Source organism: Hyaena hyaena, unplaced genomic scaffold (genome assembly GCF_003009895.1).
Source record: "Hyaena hyaena isolate Hyena2069 unplaced genomic scaffold, ASM300989v1 scaffold_208, whole genome shotgun sequence".
Taxonomy (NCBI): Eukaryota; Metazoa; Chordata; class Mammalia; order Carnivora; family Hyaenidae; genus Hyaena; species Hyaena hyaena.
In genome coordinates, this window is record NW_024080839.1 from 50,130 (window position 1) to 76,382 (window position 26,253).

Sequence of the window (26,253 nt, forward strand, 5' to 3'; positions counted from 1 at the left end):
AGAGGCATTTCTTTGAGACATAACTAAGGGCAAGTGTCAGGTTGGTATCACTTTATAAAAAATTTGTTTAAAGTTTATTTATTTTTGAGAGAGAGAGAGAAAGCAAGGGAGGGACAGAGTGGCTTAACCGACTGAGCCACCCAGGCGCCCCAGTTTGGCATCACTTTTGATCAATGTCCAAAGAGATCCACTCTAACATAATAGTAGATGTACTAGAAACATTTTCTCTAGAGCCATGTGGCTTCAAAATTTTCATGACACCAGCAGTAAATTCAGCACAACCATGGAATGAAAAGACACATTAGTTCTCTGGCCATGACCACTCAACCTGGAGCCAGAAGAGGGGTTTATACTCATTAACATAATAGATATGGTATTTAAACAATTTTTTATTAAGTTTATTTATTTATTTATTTTGAAATAGAGCACATGGGAGGCACCTGGCTGGATCAGTCGGTTGAGCATCTGACTTTGGTTCAGGCCATGATCTCATGGTTCGTGGGTTCGAGCCCTGCTTCAGGCTCAGTGCTGACAACTAGCTCAGAGCCTGGAGACTGTTTCGGATTCTGTGTCTCCCTCTCTCTCTCTGACCCTCCCCTGCTCACACTGTTTCTCTCTCTCTCTCTCTCAGAAATAAATAAAAAACATTAAAAAATTAAAAAAAGAGAGCACATGGGAGGGTCAGAGAGAGACAGAGAGAGAGAGAGAGGGAGAGGGAGGGAGGGAGAGAGAGAGAGAGAGAGAGAGAGAGAGAGAACCCCAAGCAGACTCTACACTGTTATAGTGTGGAGCCTGATGTGGGACTCAAACTCATGAACCATGAGATTATGATCTGATCCAAAATTAAGAGTCAGTTGCTTAACCACTGAAACACCCAGATGTCCCATAGATATGGTTTTTAAAAGGGAACCCCAGTTTATTACACAATTTTAAGTTTATTCAGTCTTAACTATTTTGCTTTCTTTTCAAATTTCAGTTAGCAATCTTTTCATTTGATTTTTTGGAACTGACCACACAGTTATCTTAGTTCTCATTTCTAACAAAGAATTATTCTTGGTACCAGCTCATTCCCTCCTGTTTCCTGCTGTCAGTCAGGTCTCAGACTTTCCCAAATCTATATGGAAATACCTATTTTTCTGTTATTTCTTTCTTCCAATCTTTCTTCCTTCCTCTCCCTCTTCTCCCTTTTTAGTCAACAAACATTTTTAGTACTAATAAATGCCACTTTTGGCAGTAAATTTGTCAATATTTTTTTCCATAACTTCTAATGTGAAAGTACTCAACTCTTAAGAAAGTAACTTAAAATACAATGGTGTAAAAAATAGGAGTTTTGTTTAATGTGAGGAATTTCCTTTTTTACATGTGCTTATACTAACTGGGGTGGCAGCCACTATAATTCTTAAAAGTATTGACAAGATAGCAGAGAGTATAGTAGAAACATAGTGTTATCAGCAAAGCGGTATTTTGCCACATTCAGCAACACTTCTTGAACAATACTGATAAATCATAGGTTAGAGGCTTTTACTAAAAATGAGACCCTTCACAACACAGGTGGCATACCCGCTGTGGCCACACCACACACGTTGGCTCATACTGAGACCAGGAATCCTGTTCACAACTCTGAACACTGCCTCTAGCCTGGTTTTTCAGCTCCGTTGTTAGTTTTATCCCTAATCATGGTTGAAAATCACTAAAATCAGTCTATAATCACAGGCAAACTCATGCCATTCACCTTCCTTTTTCCCTGTTAAAAATGAACAGTCAAGTATTGCATTTTATTTACAATCTTCTACACAAGGCTTTTAAGCTAGGCTAACTAGTAAGAATATCACCAGCATGGAATTTAAAGGACTTGGATTCCCATCCCAGCCCTGATGCTTACTTGGTAAGCAAACCTGAGCAAGTCACTTAATTCCCTGGGTCTCAGTTTTCTCACCTATAAAGAAAATAAATTGGACTAGATGATCTGCAAGCTCGTTCCTTCCTCTCGAATATTATTCTGTTTAAAATGAAATCCTGATCAAAAATCTCCCAACAAATAAGAGCCCTGGACCTGATGGTTTCCCTGGGGAATTCTACCAGACATTTAAAACAGAATTAATCCCAATTCTTCTCAAGCTATTCCAAAAAATAGAAGTCGAAGGAAAACTCCCGGACTCATTTTATGAAGCCAGCATCACTCTGATTCCCAAGCCAGACAGAGATCCAGCAAAAAAAGAGAACTATAGGCCAATATCCTTGATGAATACGGATGCAAAAATTCTCAACAAGATCCTTGCAAATCGAATCCAGCAGCATATCAAAAGAATCATCCACCAAGATCAAGTGGGATTCATTCCTGGGTTACAGGGCTGGTTCAACATTCGCAAATCAATCAATGTGATACATCATATCAATAAAAGAAAAGATAAAAACCATATGATCCTGTCAATAGATGCAGAAAAAGCATTTGACAAAATACAGCATCCCTTCTTAATAAAGACTCTCGAGAAAGTTGGGATAGAAGGAACCTACTTAAACATCATCAAAGCCATCTATGAGAAGCCTTCAGCTAACATCATCCTCAACGGGGAAAAACTGAGAGCTTTCCCCCTGAGATCAGGAACACGACAGGGATGTCCACTCTCACCACTGTTGTTTAACATAGTGCTGGAAGTCCTAGCATCAGCCATCAGACAACAAAAGGAAATCAAAGGCATCAGAATTGGCAAAGAGGAAGTCAAACTTTCACTCTTCGCAGATGACATGATACTCTACATAGAAAACCCGACAGACTCCACCAGAAGCCTACTAGAACTGATCCAAGAATTCAGCCAAGTTGCAGGGTACAAAATCAACGTACAGAAATCGGTTGCATTTTTATACACCAATAATGAAGCAACAGAAAGAGAAATCAAGAAACTGATCCCATTCACAATTGCACAAAAAACCATAAAATACCTCGGAATAAACCTAACCAAGGATACAAGAGATCTGTATGATGAAAACTATAGAAAACTTATGAAGGAAATTGAAGAAGACACAAAGAAATGGAAAAACATTCCATGCTCATGGATAGGAAGAATAAATATAGTTAAGATGTCATTACTACCTAAAGCACTCTACACATTCAATGCAATTCCAATCAAAATTGCACCAGCATACTTCTCAAAACTAGAACAAACTATCCAAAAATTTGTATGGAACCACAAAAGACCCCGAATAGCCAAAGTAATACTGAAAAATAAAACCAAAACGGGAGGTATCACCATCCCAGACTTCAGCCTCTACTACAAAGCTGTCATCCTCAAGACAGTATGGTATTGGCACAAAAACAGACACATAGACCAATGGAACAGAATTGAGAACTCAGAAGTGGACCCAAAAGTATACAGCCAACTGATCTTTGACAAAGCAGGAAAGAATATCCAATGGAAAAAAGACAGCCTTTTTAACAGATGGTGTTGGGAGAACTGGACAGCAACATGCAGAAGAATGAAACTAGATCATTTTCTCACACCATGCACAAAAATCAACTCAAAATGGATAAAGGACCTGAACGTGAGACAGGAAACTATCAACACCCTAGAGGAGAAAGCAGGAAACAACCTCCTTGACCTCCACCGCAGCAACTTCTTACTTGACACATCCCCAAAAGCAAGGGAATCAAGAGCAAAAATAAACTGTTGGGACCTCATCAAGATTAAAAGCTTCTGCACAGCCAAGGAAACAACCCAGAAAATTAATAGGCAACCAACGGAATGGGAAAAGATAGTTGCAAATGACATATCAGATAAAGGGTTAATATCCAGAATCTATAAGGAACTCACCAAACTACACGCCCGAAAAACAAACAACCCAGTGAAGAAATGGGCAGAAGACATGAACAGACACTTCTCCAAAGAGGACATCCAGATGGCCAACAGACACATGAAACGATGCTCAGCATCCCTCCTCATCAGGGAAATACAAATCAAAACCACACTGAGATACCACCTCACGCCAGTCAGAGTGGCTAAAATGAGCAAATCAGAGAACTCTAGATGCTGGCGAGGATGTGGAGAAACGGGCACCCTCCTACACTGTTGGTGGGAATGTAAACTGGTACAGCCCCTCTGGAAAACAGTGTGGAGGTTCCTCAGGAAACTAACAATAGAACTCCCTTATGACCCAGCAATAGCACTGCTAGGAATTTACCCAAGGGATACAGAAATGCTGAGGCATAGGAGCACATGTACCCCAATGTTCATAGCAGCACTCTCCACAATAGCTAAAACATGGAAAGAGCCTAAGTGTCCATCAACAGATGAATGGATCAAGAAGATGTGGTTTATCTATACCATGGAATACTACATGGCAATGAGAAACAATGAAATCTGGCCATGTGTAGCAACATGGATGGACCTTGAGGGTGTTATGCTGAGCGAAATAAGTCAGGCAGAGAAGGACAAATATCATATGTTTGCACGTATAGGAGGATTAGGAGGAACTTGACGGAGGAACAAGGGGGAGAAGAAGGGCGGAAATGGTGGGGGAAAGGGAGAGAGGCAAACCATGAGAGACTCTTGAATGCTGACAAAAACTGAGGACTGATGGATGTGGGGGGGAGGGGGGGATAGGCATGGAGGAGGGCACTTTGGGGATGAGCACTGAGTGTTATGTGGAAACTAATCTGACAATAAACTATTTGTAAAAAAAATAAAATAAAATAAAATAAAATAAAATGAAATCCTGGGGCACCTGGTTGGCTCAGTCAGTTAAGCATCCAACTCTTGATTTTGGCTCAGGTCATGATCTCACGGTGGTGAGATTAAGCTCCAAGGCAGACTCTGTGCTGAGCTATGGAGCCTACTTGAGATTCTCTCACTGCCCCTCCCCTGTTCATGCTCTATAAATAAATATATAAATAAATAGGAATGAACAGTCACAACTGGAATGAAATGAAATGAAATATGAAATGAAATGAAATGAAACGAAACGAAATGAAACAAAACGAAACGAAACGAAACGAAATGAAATGAAATCCTAACACCAGCGTCCTCACCACCTCCTGGAATCCCTCCCTGTGTCTTTCCCTGGGATGAGTTGGATTCACCTCCTCTATGACCCCCCACACACTCTGTACCCTGAATGTGATCCTGTCATAGCATTTATCAGGCTTTGTTAGGATTTGTTTCACTCTTGCTAGACAGCAGGCCCGTAGAGAGCAGGCCCTGGGTCTTTTATCTCCATGACTGCCTAGGTATGCAGCAGGGGCGTGATGGATGCATATTGATATATACTGAACCAGCCAATACTCTCTGTGCCACATTTTGTCAGAGGTTCTTATCAGAAGAGGTACCAAAAATAGCAAATAAAACTCCTTACTCACCTAAATAGTCAATCTGGAGGAAAACATGTGCATGCTAGCTTAAAAGTGAAGGTAATGTTTAGAAATAACTCAAAATCCTAGCCACACTTAATGTGGCTATAAGTAAATGTTTAGCACAGACCACACTGTTTGAATAAACAGAGTAGGCGCAGTGAGCCACTCTCACCCATTAACCTGGCGGGAACCCTCCTGAAACCCAAGTTCCCAGATGCCAGCCAAGAGCCCGCTTTATAAGCAGGTCTTGCAAAGCACAGCAGTCACACCTGCTACATTAACTCTTTTTACACAGACCGTAAACTTCATTGCATCACAACTAGGCAGAATGAGCAGAAATGCACTAATTACTTAAACAGTCTGATTAAAATCCTTTACAACTTAGATATCACCTGTGCTGGGTGTGCTGCTTGCTTTTTCAACCTGTACCTGAGGGTCAATAAACACCATTTTGTTTGAGGAACCAGGTGGCTCAGTCAGTTGAGTGCCTGACTTCGGCTGAGGTCATCATCAGTTCATGAGTTCGAGCCCTACGTCAGATTCGCTGCTATCGGCATAGAGCCCACTTTAGATCTCTGTCCCCCTCTTTCTGCCCCTGCCTTGCTTGTGCTTTCTCTCTCTCAGAAATAAACATTAAAAAAGAAATTAACAAACACCATTTAGTCACTCCAGGAAATTGTAGCTTCACTTAATTAAGTACATAAATACATAACTAAGTCCGCAAGGGAGCTAACCTTCTGTTGTTGCTCTCCGTGCCTTGTCTGAATATGTTTAAACTTACTGAAAGCTATGGAATTGTTTTCATATTATTGGAAAAAAAATACACCAACCAGTCCTTTTGTTCAGCGTAACTCAGTTTCTGACTATCGTGCGGGGATTCTCGACCCCCAGCAGTCTAGGGAAGCCTGTGGAACAGGCCCCAATTCAGAAAAATTGCTTTAAATGCACAAAATAAAATATATAGAATTGAAAATAAAACAAAAAACATTATATTAAGGTCCAGTTATCGGGGCGCCTGGGTGGCTTAGTCAGTTAAGCGTCCGACTTTCGCTCAGGTCATGATCTCGAGGTTCGTGGGTTCGAGCCCCGCGTCGGGCTCCGTGCTGACTGCCAGCTCAGAGCCTGGAGCCTGTTTCAGTCTGTGACTCCCTCTCTCTCTGACCCTCCCCTGCTCACGCTGTCTCTCTCTCTCTCCTAAAAATAAATAAAAGTATTAAAAAAAAAAAGAGGTCCAGTTATCAAAATATTAAAAAAATAATTCACAAAATAGTCATCTGTGCTTTTTTATTAATGCAATAACCTGATCCTAGGCGTAGGCCTACAATAACTTTCATAATTATTAAGTAGTGTTGAGCCTCAGCACTTCAACAAATACAATATAATATGAAAATATCTATAATTTCTTTTGGTAAAGAATACTATTTGATAATACTACTAATAATATATAGTAATTATAATACTATTTAATAATACTAATAATACTGTAGCATATTACCAACCTTTATAATTGAAGGAAAAGCTAAATTTCACTTAGAAAATAAAGATGTAATAATTTTCCTTATCCAAATTTATAGGCTTCAGGTAAAATTTCAGACTTCTGCTATCCTGAGATCAAGAGCTCACAAACTCGGGGCGCCTGGGTGGCTTAGTCGGTTAAGCATCCGACTTTCGCTTAGGTCATGATCTCGCGGTTAGTGGGTTCGAGCCCCGCGTCGCGCTCTGTGCTGACTGCCAGCTCAGAGCCTGGAGCCTGTTTCAGAGTCTGTGACTCCCTCTCTCTCTGACCCTTCCCCGCTCACGCTGTCTCTCTCTCTCTCCTAGAAATAAATAAAAAATATTAAAAAAAAAAAAAAAGAGTTCACAAACTCATTCCATTTCGTTCACAAACATTTGGACCGAGAGCAAGCAGACTCACTTTGTTTGACCATATTGTATAAAAAATGCAAAGCAAATTAGTTACCAACCTAACGTGATTTTGTGTAAAAATTGTACATTTGGCTTCTCTGGGGAAAAAATAATAAGCAGACCAACCAACACCGGGCTGGCGTTCTACCAAGGCAGTGTGTAACCAGACTGAGTAGCTCCCACCCCTTTTAGAGATGGTATGAACACTGGTCTCAACAGCCATGGGAGCCTTGCCTCACTCATTCATCTTACTGACCTCTTTCTGCAGCCACCTCTCGTGTATGGTATTTTCTATTTCATGATAACCTCTGAGCGGCAAGCAGTGTATCTGTTTTCTAATACGAAGGTAGAGAATTGTATTTGCATTCTCATTGTCCTTCCCAGCAATTGACACACTATGGCCCGTGGAAGCTACCTGTCTGTATGGTAAAATTTTGCTAAAGCACAACTATGCTCACTAATTTACATACTATCTTTGGCTGCTGCTGTGAACTGAACTGTATCTCCCCGAACTTGTACCTTGAAGTCCTAATCCCCTAATATGATACTTCAAGAAGAGGTTTTGGGGAGCTAATTCAGCTTAGATGAGGCCATGAAGGTGAGGTCCTCATGATGAGAATTTCGCCCTAATAAGAGGCACTAGATAGAGAACTTTTCTTTCTTTCTTTCTTTCTTTCTTTCTTTCTTTCTTTCTTTCTTTCTTTCTTTCTTTCTTTCTTTCTTTCTTTCTTTCTTTTTCTTTCTTTCTTTCTTTCTTTCTTTCTTTCTTTCTTTCTTTCATTCTTTCTTTCTTTCGTTCTTTCTCTCTCTCTCTTTCTCTCTCTCTCTCTTTTGCTTCCTTTCTCTGTCCCTTACTCACATCCATGTGAGGACATAGTGAAGGCAGAGGTCTGCAAGCCAGGAAGAAAAGTGCCCTTACTGGGGTACCCAGCTGGGCTCCGCATCTTGATCTTGAACTTCTTGGCCTCAAGAACTGTGGGAGTAAACTCCTGTTGTTTAAGTGTACAGTATTTTGTTATGGCATCCTAAGCTAAGAGAGCCGCTTTCACACCACAGTGGCAAGCCTGAGTCACTGAGACAGAGATTCTGTGGCCCTCAAATCCTAAAATATTTACTGACTGATCCTTATCAAAGTTGGCCAACTCCTGCTCCAGTTGATGGATGAAATTACCAGTTCTAGACCTACAATTTATATAGAGAGGAGCTTAAGGATGGTTAGCAGGATCTATGTTGGCATAACAAATATCTTCTTTTCCCATAACAGAGATGGGGACAAGCAACAAAAGCACTGATACCCCCCCCCACTATTGTGATCACCAAGAGCCACACACTATACAGACCTCTCCACTGAACCACCACATGTGCTCATGTGGCCAGAGCTGTAATCTGTGATGGTTGAAAATCTGGGTTCCAAATCCACTCCCCTAACTCACTAGAGATATGCCCTTAAATTATGGTTATGATAGCTATGGGATAACAATAGCATACTATGGACATAGTTCTGATCATGCAATTAACAAATGTGCAATCCACAAAAAATCTTCAATGCAAGAATGCTTGCAATATTAGCAATAAGAACAAAATACCCTTTTATTAGGTTCACCTGAGTGGCTCAGCCGCTTAAGTGTCCAACTCTTCATCTCAGCTCAGGTCTTGATCTCAGGGTCATGAGTTCAAACCCCATGTTGGACTCCAAAGCAACATGGTATCATTTAAAGAGACGGGTTTTAGAATCAGACAGGGATGGATTCAAATCCAGACCCTGACCCTTAATTTATTGGTAACTAGCTGTCCCTTTTGCCAGAACCTCAGCTTTTTCTTCAATGAAATGAAAATCACGGTGCCTCATCTGTGAGTTACTGAAATTTCGTAAGATCAATTATTATATATAAAGCGGGTTGAAGGGCATGGCTATAAAACAAACTCTGAAAATGATATTCTCATGAGTCACTGGAGGATATTTTCTCAGTTATTTTTATAAGAATACTTTTAAAAAGTTTTAAGATTATTTTTGAGAGAGAGAGCACAAGTTTTGGAGCGGCAAAGAGAGTGGGAGAAAGAGAATCTCCAATAGGCTCCGTCCTGTAAGCATAGAGCCCGTGTCGGGGTTGGAACCTAAGAACTAAACCATAAGATCATGACCTGAGCCAAAATCAAGACTCAGATGCTTGACCAACTGAGCCACCCAGGCACTCTGAGGAAAAAAAATTTTTTCTGAGAACAAAGTGACACTGACAACACACCTCTCCCCACACTTTGTCAAGTTATTGAGACCATCCATCAAATGAAGAAGGGCTGGAATTATTTTTAAAAAAAAAAGACACAGGTTGTAACAGGTAACAAAGTATAAAGGGAAGAAGCCATTTGATGTAACTTGGGTGCCAGTACCTGCAGAGGCGGGAACACCACCCCCACGTCCGATTAGAATACACACACACAGTTTTCTGTCTCTAGCTCTCTTCCTAGGGGAGGTAGTCACACAAGTGTGCACTCAGCAGTCATAACAGTCTGTGGGTGTGTGTGCATGTGGTGTACATATGCTCAGATATGTGAAACAGAAAAAAAAAGAGGTGATAGAGCTTTGTGATGAACTCATTTTAGAGAACCAAAATTTATTTTCTACTGGTGAGCTGTCTTAATTATCCCTCTTTGAGACCATGCACTACAAATATATCAGTTGGTTATTTGATATTAATCCCTCTGTTAAAGGACCTGAACATGAGACAGGAAACTATCAACACCCTAGAGGAGAAAGCAGGAAACAACCTCCTTGACCTCCACCGCAGCAACTTCTTACTTGACACATCCCCAAAAGCAAGGGAATCAAGAGCAAAAATAAACTGTTGGGACCTCATCAAGATTAAAAGCTTCTGCACAGCCAAGGAAACAACCCACAAAACTAATAGGCAACCAACGGAATGGGAAAAGATAGTTGCAAAGGACATATCAGATAAAGGGTTAATATCCAGAATCTATAAGGAACTCACCAAACTCCACACCCGAAAAACAAACAACCCAGTGAAGAAATGGGCAGAAGATATGAACAGACACTTCTCCAAAGAGGACATCCAGATGGCCAACAGACACATGAAACGATGCTCAGCATCCCTCCTCATCAGGGAAATACAAATCAAAACCACACTGAGATACCACCTCACGCCAGTCAGAGTGGCTAAAATGAGCACATCAGAGACCTCTAGATGCTGGCGAGGATGTGGAGAAATGGGCATCCTCCTACACTGTTGGTGGGAATGTAAACTGGTACAGCCCCTCTGGAAACCAGTGTGGAGGTTCCTCAGGAAACTAACAATAGAACTCCCCTAGGACCCAGCAATAGCACTGCTAGGAATTTACCCAAGGGATATAGAAATGCTGATGCATAGGAGCACATGTACCCCAATGTTCAAAGCAGCACTCTCCACAATAGCTAAAACATGGAAAGAGCCTAAGTGTCCATCCACGGACGAATGGATCAAGAAGATGTGGTTTATCTATACCATGGAATGCTACATGGCAATGAGAAACAATGAAATCGGCCATGTGTAGCAACATGGATGGACCTTGAGGGTGTTATGCTGAGCGAAATAAGTCAGGCAGAGAAGGACAAATATCATATGTGTGCACGTATAGGAGGTTTAGGAGGAACTTGACGGAGGAACAAGGGGGAGAAGAAGGGCGGAAATGGTGGGGGAAAGGGAGAGAGGCAAACCATGAGAGACTCTTGAATGCTGACAAAAACTGAGGACTGATGGATGTGGGGGGAGGGGGGATGGGCATGGAGGAGGGCACTTGTGGGGATGAGCACTGGGTGTTATGTGGAAACTAATTTGACAATAAACTATTTGTAAAAATAATAATAATAATAATAATAATTTTTTAAAAATCCCTCTTGGCCTGAGTTTCCCCATATGTTTTGAAGGGAAAATAATGGTCCTTTTTTTCACAGGAATATTATAAACATCAGATGAGGTACTGTGTAAACAACATGCTTTGAGGTGGACAGTGACAAATAAGTCTGTCCTGAGGACCATAATGATAATGGATAGGGGTTTTGGTGATCTCGTGGTGTGTGGGAAGATTCCAAAACTGGCAAAAGTTATACTGGAGAAGACTTAAAAAGATATGAGAGTTTCAAATATAAAATGGACCGCTTTGCAGACAAGGAATTTGTCATTGGGGAAGGCAGAGCATGGACCAAAGAAGACTTATTTCTGCTTAAAAGAGACTCTACACTCCCTTACGAATAAGCAAGAAAGTTTCACATTTAGTTCATATTTGGCACCCCGTTCCACATTCATCACTATCTTCACTTTCAATTATGTGTACAAACCTGTGTTTCACATATTTGTGTTTCATATAATAGTCATACTCGGCTATAAGCTCCTTAAGCATTGGGATTCTATTTAGTCCTCAGGCTTGCAACAACTCCTTACGTTTTGTCATGGAGGTTGTGGGTGCTCAATACCCATTTGTTAGCAAAAATATAAACAGAAAATATTATTCAAATGTAGACCCAGTCTTGTGTCACAGCTAGGAGGAAGAGGACTCAGGCAGCCCTGTCCCCTTTTAGAGCCCCAAGCAGGGAACTCTACTGATTTGCTTACGTTCATTTCTGTGCCCCTGCCGTAGAGATGCTGATTTATCTCATGGCTTGATTTTTCTCCTCCATGTTAAATAAAGAGAAAGTTCTATTTAAGGGGGAAATGGGAGGGAAGGCTTGTTATTTCAAAATACTGCACCATAGACAGGCAATTATTTTAGATGAAATTCCTTAAGTGCAGCTATCCAAATGTGTATTTCATTCTTGGCAATAAAAGGGCCCTAGCCAATGTCCAATGACCTATAAATCATAGCTAGGAGATTTCTTTATGCTAATTAAATTTGTGTCACAGTCATCAATAAAAAAGAAAATGGCCACAAAGACTGTATTTGCAGCAGCAGTGCAAAGTTAAGGATTGCCACACCAATTTGTAGGATGTGTCAGTGTGGCTAATTATTTTTTAAGATACTGTGCTTTGAAAGAATTCACAGGTAATGGGATTTATGAATTGACCATTAAATGAGAAAGGGTGTTTAAATAGAGTCAGGAATATAAAATAAACATTCAGTTTGATTAACCTTACCAACTTAAAAAAAATCCACATAATATAGTAAGAGGCACTGATGTTATTTTTATCGCAGTTATCATAAACTCCAAGAACGAATTATATTATAGTACAGTATGCTTGTTTCTCCTCAATTCTGCCTTTTGTTTTACTTTTAAGTTATAAAGATTCAAGTCTTTAGCCACATAGGGTTTCCTCCCTCCTCCCCTTAAAAAGGAAACAAAATGTAAAGAAAGGGAAAGAAAATTCACTTCAAATCAATGAAAATGTACAAGCGCAAAGTGAAATACCTTTTCCACACCTCAGCTAATAGAGCATGACATGTTAACCCTATCGATATGAATAAGGGGAAGTGGATGCACACAACATACCCGTTTCCGTAGATTGCAGGTAAGAGTGAGATTTCTTGAGAATGAGTTTGCAAAAGCTGTGTAGAAGTCCAGGACTTTGAGCAAGGCTTCTCGCTTGATGATGTGGAGGTCACAGTATGTCAGTGCTCGGACATTGGCACACGCGTGAGCAAGGGTGGTTTCTTTCCAGAAGATGTCTCCAAATACATCACCTTTCCCTAGAAAATGGTATAAGATATGTATTCAAGTATCTATACTCATTTTTATTCTAATCACTTTTTGTATTCAGTTTCATATATGGTATTGATATAGTAGCATAATTTAAAGGTTGAGTATATAACCCCATCCAGATACATATAACAATGTACAACACTTCCATACAATATGTAAAGTAACATCACCCTGAATGAAGTTCTTGATAGAAATCTGGAGTGGTATGAATAAATGAAATGCAACAGAGAAGACAAAAATCTCATTTTAACAAATAGTTTCATCATCTTCTGCCATCATAACTTTTCCCATTCTCACTAGAAGGAGCAAAGGGGACCTTTTAGTTTCATCCTCTCTTCTGCTGCTTCTGTAGAGATGACAGTCGAATGCAATATATAAGGATCTACTGTTACAGTCTTTATAAATCAGGAACTGATTGGACATATATTAAACATACATTATTCAGCAACTAAGCCTTGTGCTCCAGGCAGTCTTGGCCATGCTTATTCCCCCAAGGATGCCTTTCCCTCTTCCCTGATCCAAACTTTACACAGGGCCTCATGGCCCAGCCCCCTGGGCTCCCCATCCACAACTACAGAGCCTAAGGAGCTGAGTTGGGAAAACATGGAGACGCAGATTTGTTAAGCTATCAACAGTTCTCTAAAGAGTGCTATACTGCAGTAAAATGTGGCTATCTTTCTAAAATTCTGGAAATCACACAGAAATCAACTCTTCACTTCAGAGCACCATCCACTGGTGGGCTGAACTCCACAGTTCACCATCTCCAATCAAGAGTACTCAGTTGCCCAAGTAAGATGGGGATAAGGAAGACTCAGAAATTAAGGCACTGGGCCAAAGGCATGCTTTCTATATTCTAACAACAGAAATGAATTAATTTCTACTTTAATCACAAAGACTAAAGTCAGAAGTGACAAAAAGAAGAAGAAAACATCTTACAACACTTCAGACCAGGGAGACTACCAGAGAGAAGAGACAATATGTAACCAGAGAAACAAGGGGGTGGGGGGGAGGGAGAGAGAGAGAGAGAGAGAGAGAGAGAGAGAGGTTGAGTGAATGAGATTGCACATTTTTGTCCACACAGGCAGTTTGGAAATCCTTAGAGAACCATGAGGCACTCCAAGATAGAAAGAGAAAACATGCATATATTGAGAAAGTGGTTTAAACTACCATGTAATCATATGATCAGCATAAGATAACCCATAATGGACACTTAATTAATCTTAAGCATTGGTTTCCAGACACTCCAAAAATTTCTTTTAGTTAGTGACACAACTCAGCTGCCTAATCACCTTACATTAGTCTAAGGAAGGTTATTTAGAGACCTGCAACCCAAAGTAAGTCTCTGGGTTTATACAGCATCATACATGACCTAAGGGAGACTTTAGGTATAGAAATTTAAAAAATAAACCCTAACTCCACTTGCACAGATGAATTTCAGATATCTGTAAGTGGCATTCTCTAAATCTTAAACAAGTAATTCCAATTATAAACAAGTATTTATTCTAATTGCATTATAAAAAGTACCACAGTTAATTATAAAAATGTTCATCAAATGAGCACTGAGTAATGTATGGAAATGTGGAATCATTATCTTGTACACTTAAAATTGATATAATGCTGTATGTTAATTATGCTTCAATTAAAATAATAAAGGAATATTATGCAGCACCCAAATATCATAAATTGAAAACCAGTGACAAAAAAATGTTCACGTTATGTAAAATAACAAAGGCATATACTATGATCTCATTTTATGCGCTCTATCCTCTCCTCCCTGAAAAACACACACATATACACAAAAAAGTGCACCAAAATAGTAGGTTCTCTCTGCCTTATGGATAATGGATGGGTTTTATTTTCTCTTATAGTTTCCATATATTATTTTTTAATCAGAAGAGCTTTTGTTAAGCAAGGGAATCAAGAGCAAAAATAAATTGTTGGGACCTCATCAAGATTAAAAGCTTCTGCACAGCCAAGGAAACAACCCACAAAACTAATAGGCAACCAACGGAATGGGAAAAGATAGTTGCAAAGGACATATCAGATAAAGGGTTAATATACAAAATCTATAAGGAACTCACCAAACTCCAAACCCGAAAAACAAACAACCCAGTGAAGAAATGGGCAGAAGATATGAACAGACATTTCTCCAAAGAGGACATCCAGATGGCCAACAGACACATGAAACGATGCTCAGCATCCCTCCTCATCAGGGAAATACAAATCAAAACCACACTGAGATACCACCTCACGCCAGTCAGAGTGGCTAAAATGAGCAAATCAGAGACCTCTAGATGCTGGCGAGGATGTGGAGAAACGGGCACCCTCCTACACTGTTGGTGGGAATGCAAACTGGTGCAGCCCCTCTGGAAAACAGTGTGGAGGTTCCTCAGGAAACTAACAGTAGAACTCCCCTATGATGCAGCAATAACACTGCTAGGAATTTACCCAAGGGACACAGAAATGCTGATGCATAGGAGCACATGTACCCCAATGTTCATAGCAACACTCTCAACAATAGCTAAAACATGGGAAGAGCCTAAGTGTCCATCCACGGACGAATGATTCAAGAAGATGTGGTTTATCTATACCATGGAATACTACATGGCAATGAGAAACAATGAAATCTGGCCATGTGTAGCAACATGGATGGGCCTTGAGAGTGTTATGCTGAGCGAAATAAGTCAGGCAAAAAAGGACAAATATCATATGTTTGCACATATAGGAGGATTAGGAGGAACTTAACAGAGGACCATGGTGGAGAAGAAGGGGGGAAATAGTGGGGGAAAGGGAGAGAGGCAAACCATGAGAGACTCTTGAATGCTGAGAAACAAGCTGAGGACTAATGGATGTGGGGGGGGAGGGGGAGATGGGCATGGAGGGGGGCACTTGTGGGGATGAGCACTGGGTGTTATATGGAAACCAACTTGACAATCAACTATTTGTAAGAAAAAAATAATAAGAAGAAATGCTATGTGATATTAAAAAAAAAGAAGAGCTTTTGTTTATCAGAATCAACAGCTATTATATTATCATAGCCCCTGGTGCTATGACAATAACAGGGCTTTTAAAAGGCTGCTTTGATGTACCTCTTGTTCCTTTCACTCTATCATCACTGTAATACTCTCTATTCTAGATTTTTCCTTGAAAAGACAGAAAAGGATTCTATTTCTTTCTGATTTATTTCTGTGACCCTTTCTCAAATTATCACTTACAATACGGCCTCTGACATATTTATAAGTGCTCAGTACTCTTCAAATATCTTACTTTCATGTGCAGTAACTAGAATGATTATCAATCTCTTTGACTCAATAATTTTACTTCCAGGAACCAATTAAGATTTAGGACTAATATGTGTAATATGCAATCAATTAACCCCAGATTGGTAGAACAAACAAATACATAAATAAAATATCCAACTATGAAAAGCTACCTATTTATATATCAAGCATCAATTCACATAGAATTAAAGCTGTCTTAGAATAATATGCAAAAATGCTTACCTTGTAATACTAAATGAAAAAATAAAGATACAAAGTGTAATATAATTTTGGTTACAACTACAATAAAGTACATAACAATGAAATTGAGACTCCCAGACTAAAGCAATTATCAATTAAAAGTACTTTTTATTTTCTTAAAATACTCATGACAGAACCTAAGTATACTGTATTTTTAATTCTATGTTATTCTATATAGTACCTGTTATTATTAATTGATAAATTAACTGCTGAAATTAAAATAGTGTTAAAAGCCAAAAGGAAAGCACCTAGGTGGCTCAGTCAGTTAAGCATCTGACTCTTGATTTCGGTGACGGTCATGATCTCATAGTTTGTGCACATCGGGCTCTGCACTGACAGCTCAGAGCCTGCTTGGGATTCTGTCTTTCCCTCTCTCTCTCTCTGCTTGTACTCTGTCTCTCTCAAAAATAAAAATAAACAAACATTAAGAAAAAGCCCAAAGGGATACAAGACTAGAAGAAAATGTATTTAAATAATTATAGCGATTGGCTTCAAATAATGTTTATTTTTTTCTTCTTCTACTTTATGTTTTCCAAATTTTTCTCTAATGAATCTGCCTAATTTTCATTTAAGAATAGCAAGCTACTTTCACAGATGTATTTCCTTACACATTTTAATAAAACTGAATTAATAAAATATGCACATCTACCGAATAGATGAATATTCATTGATTGAGAAGTACTTCATTAATATGTAAAAAATATGCCATATATAGATGAATTTCTCCTTGCCAGTACAGACCATTTTTTAAAAAATTTTTATTTATTTTTGAGAAAGAGAACAGGTAGGGGCAGAGAGAGAGGGAGGGGATCTAAAGTGGGCTCTGCGCTGACACCAGAAAGCCTGACATGGGGCTCAAACTTACCAAATGTGAGATCATGACCTGAGCTGAAGTTGGATGCTTAGTTAGCTGACTTAAGCCACCCAGGTGCCCCTAGACCATTCTTAATTGTGGAGGAATTCAAATGTTTGTTATACATTTTATCTAACTGCTGAAGTTAAAAGTCTTACCATATTTTTATCAAAAATTTTAAACTTACATTATTTATCTTTTTCAGATCATGGATAAATAAAAACCCTGTGATGTGGAAAGAATAGAATTAAGCTAGAATATAAACTCATGAGGGCAGGGAATTTTCTCTGGTTTTTCCACTCTTGTTAACCTCAATGCCTACAACAGTTCAAGAGCTGAACTGATATATTTTTTTGGCGGGGGGGGATTGTGAATGGAAAAAGGAGAGAGAAGAAAGACACAGAAGTATAAATTGGTAAATAAGAGATTCAAGTTAGATGTGAGGCTCTTCCTGTAAATGGTGTGGCCTGATCAAGTTATTCAACTACCTGAATCAACACCTATTCCTTTGACCCTAGAGCAAGCAAGATGAACAAAAACTAATGTTTACGGTTTCTCTACATCTGTAACTCTATAGTAAGTCAACTAAAAATCATCAAATTATATTTTCAAGATAATATTTTTCTATGTCAAATGTCCAAAAAAGAAAAAAAAGACTTTAAAATCTAGTGCCTCAACTCCAAATCCCAAATGATTCAAGCAAAGTAAAACTTAGCCCCTGCTCTTCCCCTTACAAGAAGTTTAGAGAAGCATGGCAGAGCTAACAAATGTGGCTAATTCTGCTCCCAGCATCGGAACTCACATTGCATAATAAGCAATACTAATTGTTTTATAACATAGAATTTCCATTAGGATACACAATATATCAATTGGATATTGATCTAATCAATCACTTTAAAGTGTGTTTGCTTTATCCAGTTATCTATATCAATTTATAGTCACGTAATTCACAATAAACTTTTATGGCACTTCTGGAAGATGTGTCTTATAAATCAATTAATTAATTTGCCATTCATAGGAGAGTTGACTAATGTTCTTCTCCTAGGAGAGTTGAATAATGTTCTTCTCCAAGGAATATTATGCATATTTACATCGAGTAATCTGCAGAAATCACAGGTTGTAGAGACATGGGGTCATGCATGGAATATCCAATAGCTGCACAATTTCAGAGCTGGGGCCTTCTGTTCATCTTCATGGCTATAGGGTATTTGATGCTAGTTTTTAGGTCAGCTCTCACTGGGTGCAAGTAGTCTCAGCTATAAACATTTTAGAGCTTGAGAAAACTAACCTTCCCCCAAAGCCCTAAAATTAGTAGAAAAGTTCACACTCAACATGAAAGTTGTTGTTTGGCCTATTTATATTTTCTCAGTTCTTTGCATCAAGTCTTATGAAGTATTTCACTTCTAAACCACAGGAAACAGGACTATAAAACAAAACAGGAGCGAATTAAAGATTCAGAGACTATGAAACTGGAAAATGTAAAGACAAAACAGAGATCACAAGTAACAACATAATTAAAGGAGTAATACAGACCATGGTATATTTGGGGATTATGATTCCCTTAGGTGCTGGTTTTACAGCCAGAGCTTTTTAAAAAAATTTGAAACACATTATCTGGTGAGTTAATGAAATGGATAAAACAAATGCATAAAAATTATCTCAGTTATTTATCAGTAAGTATAGCTATCTAATATAGCCAATGAATCCCTAAAAATACAGCCTTTGAAATGTAGGTCATTCCCCATAGGGTGTAGTGATGGCTCTATCTGATGATTCTTCTATAGAATGGACCTAATCCAAGTATTCACTTTTATCATTAGTCAGCCCTGCACTCTGATTGCTTATTGCAGTAGGCTCATAAACTTTATTATGAATACATATGCATAAAAATATTCATTTATAAATGAATAACACTATGAGTTTTGGAATTATGCGATTTTTAATGGACTTTGACTATTACCAATAGCAGCTGTCATCTAGTAATGTTTTAAAGGCTTAAAACAAAAAGAACAAGATGGTGAGTATTAAAATTAAGAAATTATGTAAGTGTACTAAAATGGAATCTTTTAAAACATTTAGAATTGATGCTTGCCAGTCTTTGGTGATTGATATCCAAAGTCATTGTTTTCAAAAATTATAATGGATAAAAACCTGAAGGCAATTTTAGAGAAGCAAATAATTCTTATATACTAAAAACATCACTGATTTAGCTTATAAGTTTTTATTTATTAAAAAAAATGAGCCAAAGAGCTCCTGCTAAGGAGATGTAAAACTAGAGTATCCTGTATCAATAAGAGATGAAAGCAGGTAAGGAGAGTGGGAACAAGACACTGATGGATGTATAAGTAGGTGTAAGATAGCGGGGAAAATGCAGATGAAGCTTCCTGTAAGTGGAAGTCTTGACCTCAGAAAAACAAAAAAGCTGTAAGACAGGAGGCTTGCAGCCCCAACTGGTCAACAGAACATCAGCACTTAAAGGAAGGGTGGAGGATTCAGCCTAAGAACAGAGACAAGTCCCAAGTTCAGAACAGACTCAAGGGGTAGAGAAACAAACTCTACCTCTTCTAGGAAGGAACTGCAAAGATTTGTGGCCACTCTAGCAATCTTGAAGCATTCTTGAAAGCTTCATTTCCAATTTAATATCTCCCAACTAGGTGGACTCTGAACCCTTCCAGGGCCCAGAGGAAAGACCTGTAAGCAGAATTTAAGATCCCCATCTTGTGTTCTGAGGGCTCAGAAGATTCACACTCTGAGCCAGTGTTCTCTGGTCCTAACCACCTGCCTGGTGGTAAACCAGTCACTATGAAGACCAAATTTTTAGATACGTAGGAGCTGATTAACCACCTTACATCCATGTCATATTTGGCGCAGGATTTTTGTTACACTAGTGTGGCACTTAACAGTGTTGTCAGAAAAATCTTTTTTTTAAATAAAAGGAAACAAATTGGTAACAATAACATAAGCACTATATTTTTTGTCAAGAGTGAACCAAATAATTGTATAACTTTTAAATTCTATTTAAAAATAGTTATGACCTGGGGTGAATCACCTGATACTATACTGCAGAGCCTCTGTTTCTTCATCTCTAAGATGACTATAGTATGTACTCTATTCACAGAGTCAATTCAATGATTTGACATAATAATACATATAAAATCAGGAGTACTCAATAACTATTGGTATTTATATCAGACTCTCAAAGGTGCTGAAGTGCATTTTTCAAAAATATATTTTTGAAAAAAAAATATTAAAATCACAATGTATGTATAGACTTTAAATTTTATGTAAGCATGTGGAAGGGGGTCTTATTTACTAACCACAAATACGGTTTTTCTTTAAGCCCCTTCTAATTCTTAAGTGTTCATTTTCTTAAAATTTTGTCTTAATGTTTATTTATTTTTGAGAGAGAGAACACGAGAAATACAGAGCCTGAGTAGGAGAGGGGCAGAGAGAGAGAGAGGGAGACACAGAATCCTAAGCAGGCACCAGGCTCCAAGCCGTCAGCACAAAGCCCGATGCAGGGATAGAAGTGATGACCTGAGCCAAAGGCGGACGCTTAACAGACTGAGCCACCCAAGTGTACCTTAAGTGCTTATTTTCAATAAAATTAATTCTGATTTGCAGAACTATTTATTCCAGTTGATGGGGAAAGCAGTGCTGCTACGTTTAGGAATCAAAGCTAAGTCCCTTTCCATAGAAATAATTTCTAATTTTCCTACCGTGGCCAATGACCATGGTATCAATTAGATTCTTTCTTGATACTGGGAATTCTTAATGGATACCAAGGAAAGAGTGTTTTATTAAAAGTTTTAAGTGACCCGAGATATTTAACATTTGGCGTGCTATATTCTCCTGGTTCAAAATACCCAATTAAGAGTGGTAGTCAGGAAACTTCCTCCAATTCAACATGGTGTGTAAACACAGTAGGCTGAGGTAATGGCTCAGGTCAGGCTGGAAAGGAAACAAGACCAAAATGGCCTCAGAGGCCATGCCAAAAGTTACATTTTATCCTCAAGGTGCTAAAAAGTCAATCTTAATGAGAAGGCTAACATGATAAATTATATTTTAGAATGAATGTTTTGGTGGCACCACAACAAAGAATCGGAGGTTGAAGCTGATGGCAGATCGTGAGCTATCCAGGCCTTTCAGATGACAGTCACAGGCCAGGGCCAAAATTTTATTTTATTTTTATTTTTTTTAATATCGGCAACAAACTTTTATTTTATACACAGATGTTATGGTTCTATTTGCATGATTGATGAGTAGCACCTTAGTAGACAAGGCCCTTTGTCTAGGATGCCCCATAGGAGTCCTGAACAACTATTTCAAAATGGTATTTCTTGCAATTCAATCACCACCACATCTATAGCAATTTGTGTAACTTAAAATCATGTTACTTTAAAAAAAATGATTTAGTGGTTAAATGAGTGAGGAAGAAATTTCCTTATGCCTGTTTGAATATTTTATACATGTTAGTTTTGGCCCTGGTCAATTACTTGAAGTGCCATTTCACTATTTTACACAGGGCTAAAATTTTAAAAGCAGTCACCATGTGAAGGGATATTAAGGATAGGATAAAGAGATAACAAGGTGGCAGAATCAACAAGACTTAGTTTTGAAAGATGATCGGGAAAGAATTTGGAGTCTAAACTATGAGACTGTAAAGACTTGCATTTTATCCAAAAAAATCTACAGGCTGAAGAATTCCAAATTATATAATGTGAACCATATAAATGATGTCATAATCACTACTATGAAAGTTTAAATCAAGACAAGCATGCAATTATTTTAAAGCAAATAACTGGCTTGACCTTTATAAAAAATGTATGAATTAACTATGCTCATCATCATAATATGTATAGCAAACCCACCTGGTTCATAGTTCAACATCTCGAAACACAGAAATGTGGATGCAAAAGAAAATAATTTTGGGGGCTTGGGAAAAGCCCTTTTAGGGATTTAAAGTGTGAAACACTTGACTTTTAATAGCAAGTATACAGGAAGAAATCTTAACTGTAGCATTAAAGTCACATTTTCACAGATTCTCAAAATAGCAAAATATTATTCATTCACATCTCAGATTTTTTTTCTTTTTGGAATAAAAATCAGCAGATTTTAAATTTTGTGCACCATAATTTATAGGTTTTCTTTGATGACACAAAAATGTTAACTCAGGGACTGGAAATTTTTTTTATTATTATTAACGTTATTTAACTCTGTCTTTCTCTGCCTCACTTCTGCTCCCTCCCATAACAGTATCTAACCCCTCCATTCAAACTACATAAATAAGCATAATTCTCTTGGGAATTTGAATTTACAATTAGAAGACTTAGATACAGATTGTTTTAGATTAAGAACTCCAGCTCTATGATTCTCATCAGTAGACAAAGAAAAGACAAAATGTGAATGCAGCAAAAGAAATATCTTAGAAGCTGGATCTATCATTCACAGGGAAATGTCATTTATATACCCCTTAAAGGTGCAATATACCTCATTGAGACACTTAAAATTAACCTGGCTATTTTAGCCACATCAATAAATCTGTTCACATTAGGTAATTATAGGGTAGGAACTAAAAAGCAAGAAGATATTAAAGAATATAAAATATTATGTATGCATCATGAACTTAATTTGGAATTCTTTGTGTTTCATAAAGAATGGGAAGGTCAAAAAGGAAAAGGTGGAGGTGTAAGAACTGAAAGAGCTTCAACTTAGAAAAAGACAGGAACTACAATTAACTTCACCTGCCCTATTTAGAAAAACATCTTGAAGCCATCCTTCAATGTTAAAAAAAGAAAGTATTTTGTTGACTACAATTTTTATCTTTCCATTAATTAGTTACGGTTCAGAACGTATTCATTAAACACTTAGCATTTATGACACACTAAAGAATTATGTACCTACCAAGAGACTGTTTGGAGGCAAAGATCCAAAAGAATGAAACTGCACCTGTTCTCTGAATTCAGCAGTTTTAATTAATTTTAAAATGACCTCCCTTCTCTATTTTTCAAGTGGCAAATGAATCAATGTAAGAGAGAGCAAGGCCTACTTATTTCTCCTATCAGACCAACTTAGGTAAATCCTCATTTTTCTGACGTATGCTCAGACGTGAGAGATGTTTTTAATTTCTGTCTCTTACATAAGGCAAAAAGTCAGTAGACCCGATGAAAAAAGACATGTTTCAATGTGAAAAGCCACAATTCACAATGAAGATATAACAGTTTTGAATATATGTGCACCAAATAACACAGCGGCAACCATGACATGGCACAAACCACATGAGGTGCAAGGAGATACAGATAAAACACATTAATAGTAAGACACTTTAACATGCATATATTGTATTTTTCACAAATTTCAGATTTGTGGCAACACCGGGTTAAGCAAGTCTATTAGCATCATTTTCCCAACAGCGTTTAATCACTTTGTGCGTTTTTTTTTTAAGTTGCATCTATTTATCTATTTTTGAGAGAGAATGCAAGTGAGAGAGGAGCAGAAAGAGAGGAAGTGAGAATCCCAGGCAGGCTCTGCACTGTCTGCAGAGAGCCCAATGCCAGGCTCAAACTCACAAACTGTGGATTATGACCTGAGCCGAAACCAAGAGTCTGATGCTTAACTGACTGAACCATCCAGGTGCTTCCATTTGCTCACTCTGTGTCTCTGAATCAAACTTTAATAATTCTCACTATACTTCAAACTTTTTCCTTATTATTATGTGTTATAGTGACTTTCTATCCATGATTATGACCCACTGAAAGCTCAGATGATGGTTGGTAATTTTTTTAGCAATAAAATACCTTTTAACTAAGGTATATACTTTTTTCTTAGACATAATGCTGTTGCACAATTAATGGATTACAGTATAGTGTAAACATAACTTTTACATGCACTGGTAAACCAGAAAATTCACTCGATTAACTTTATTGAGATACTTGATTTTTAGTGGTGGTCTGAAACCAAACCTATAGTACGTCCCCAAGTATGCCGGCAGAAGACCTAACCAACTTACTAAATGAGGCAGAAAGCCCAAAAAAATATATAAAACTTCACTCCCTGATAATTTTTGCAACATTTCATTAAGTTTGTAATTATGTCAAAATTAAACTACCGAAAAATGAGAAGGGAGAGAAGAAAAACAGGAGTAGCAGGAAAAGACAGTCACCAAAATGTTATGAGTGACACTACTTATGGAGTTTCTCTTTTCCTCTCCCTTTCTTAAAACACTGTTAATGCATCTTGAATGTTAAACAACCTTCCCACCTTTCCTTGTTTTTTAAGTTTATTTATTTATTTTTGAGAGAGAGAGGAGGGAGAGGAACGGAGAGAGAGGGACAGAGAACATCCCAAACATACAAAGACTCCCACATGGGGCTTGAACCCAACAACCGTGAGATCATGATTTGAGCTGAAACCAAGAGTGCAACACTTAACTGACTGAGCCACCGAGGTGCCCACCCTTCTTTTAATCATAAAAGTACTTTAATTTAGCAAAGTCTATAAGCATGCATCCTCAATGGAAACCACACTAGGAAGTCACAAAATGGAGCCAGAGTGGGGATCTACAAGTCAAGAGGCTGGCTGTTAGGAAAGACCTTCCTGGCAGGTTCCAAGGTAGGTTCCAGGCAGGGCTTCAGAGGCCTTCAGGGTGGAACCTGCACATGGTGTGAACACAGGGCAATTCGGCCATGCCCCCATGCTCCCTCTCCTGCAGAAGTTATCCAGGGGTCCACGCCCTCCATCCACAATGTTCTCAGACTACCTCTCCAATAAACCCAGATTGGCAGAAGGGACCAGGACAGAGTTCCCAAAGCTAATCTCCACATCTGTCCTGTCATCGCTGATCCACACCCCAGACTCCTGTAAGACAGTGTTTTTGTCTGGCCCCACGGTGCCAAGACAGCCAGCCGGTCATGCACCCTCTGCCACTATGGCACCTCTGGGCCTGGCCCACCTACTTCTGCCCTGAGAGATCACTTCCGGGTTAAACTTTTTTTTTTTAATAAAAATCCTCTTACTGCTCTTTGGCTGAATTAATCTTTCTGAGAGCCCCATGGAAAAAAGGAAAGAAAAGTTTCCAGGGAAGAGAGATGAACATATAATTTGACTCATTAAACCAAAAGATGAAAAGTCTCTGAATTCCCAGACTTTTTTGAAGAAGATAAACAAAAAACACACCAAGAAATAAAATGTGACAGATATATAATGAAACTGGCCCAATACCCAGGGGCCCTGTGTTCATTGTCACTGTGTCACTGTGCAAAACCAGCTACCATTTTATTTTAAAATGAGAAGAAAATGCATTTTGTCTCAGTGAGCAGATGATTCCAGCTTAACAGACCCAACCCAGAGGCGCTGCACCCAGAGTTTTCTCCATCCTTCTTTTTAGAAAATAAGTTACCAAGGTGAAGCTGTAATGAAGAAAATGGGGCAAAGCAAATGGCAATGAGTACACAGCTGAGGTAACATGCGACCAGACACACTCTTTACTGTAATATATCTGATGCTGTTCTTCCACCCACCATTGACATGAACATGCAAGAAAAGAAAATACACCTGTTTCAGGTTTGTGTTTTATCTTCTTCTTTAAGCAAACAAGAATGGATGTAGTGTGTATATGCTTCATTTTACCACAAAGGATTGTTCTGGCAAAATACACACTTTTTATGAAGGATTATACAGAACTCCTTTATACTCCAGGAAACAAAGTGTAACAACCACTAAGTAGTATTAAACACAGTGCTGACCTTAAAGTGCTATATGACTTTCTCTTGCAAAAATCAAAAATAAAAATATTTCCTCAAAGAAATCTCACCTTAACGGTAATATTATTTCTAAACAGTTAAGGAGAGGTTTACAAAAACAGTAATTAATGTTCAGTCATTTGCAACCCTGAACCATTTTCTCTAACTTTTACTGATTTTAATGAACCTATTTTCCTATGAAG

The 26,253-nt window shown here is 38.4% G+C and overlaps 1 protein-coding gene across 1 annotated transcript in view; it reads right to left on the reverse strand.

Moving 5' to 3' along the window:
• KCNH5 (potassium voltage-gated channel subfamily H member 5) overlaps positions 1-26,253 on the reverse strand; it is a 308,323-nt gene that overhangs the window by 31,147 nt on the left and 250,923 nt on the right. The window contains exons 10-12 of the mRNA XM_039242113.1: positions 12,726-12,922; positions 8,109-8,238; positions 1,561-1,670 (exon numbers count right to left, since the gene is read on the reverse strand). Of these exons, the coding sequence (XP_039098044.1) occupies positions 1,561-1,670; positions 8,109-8,238; positions 12,726-12,922 (437 nt within the window). The remainder of the gene's footprint in view (positions 1-1,560; positions 1,671-8,108; positions 8,239-12,725; positions 12,923-26,253) is intronic.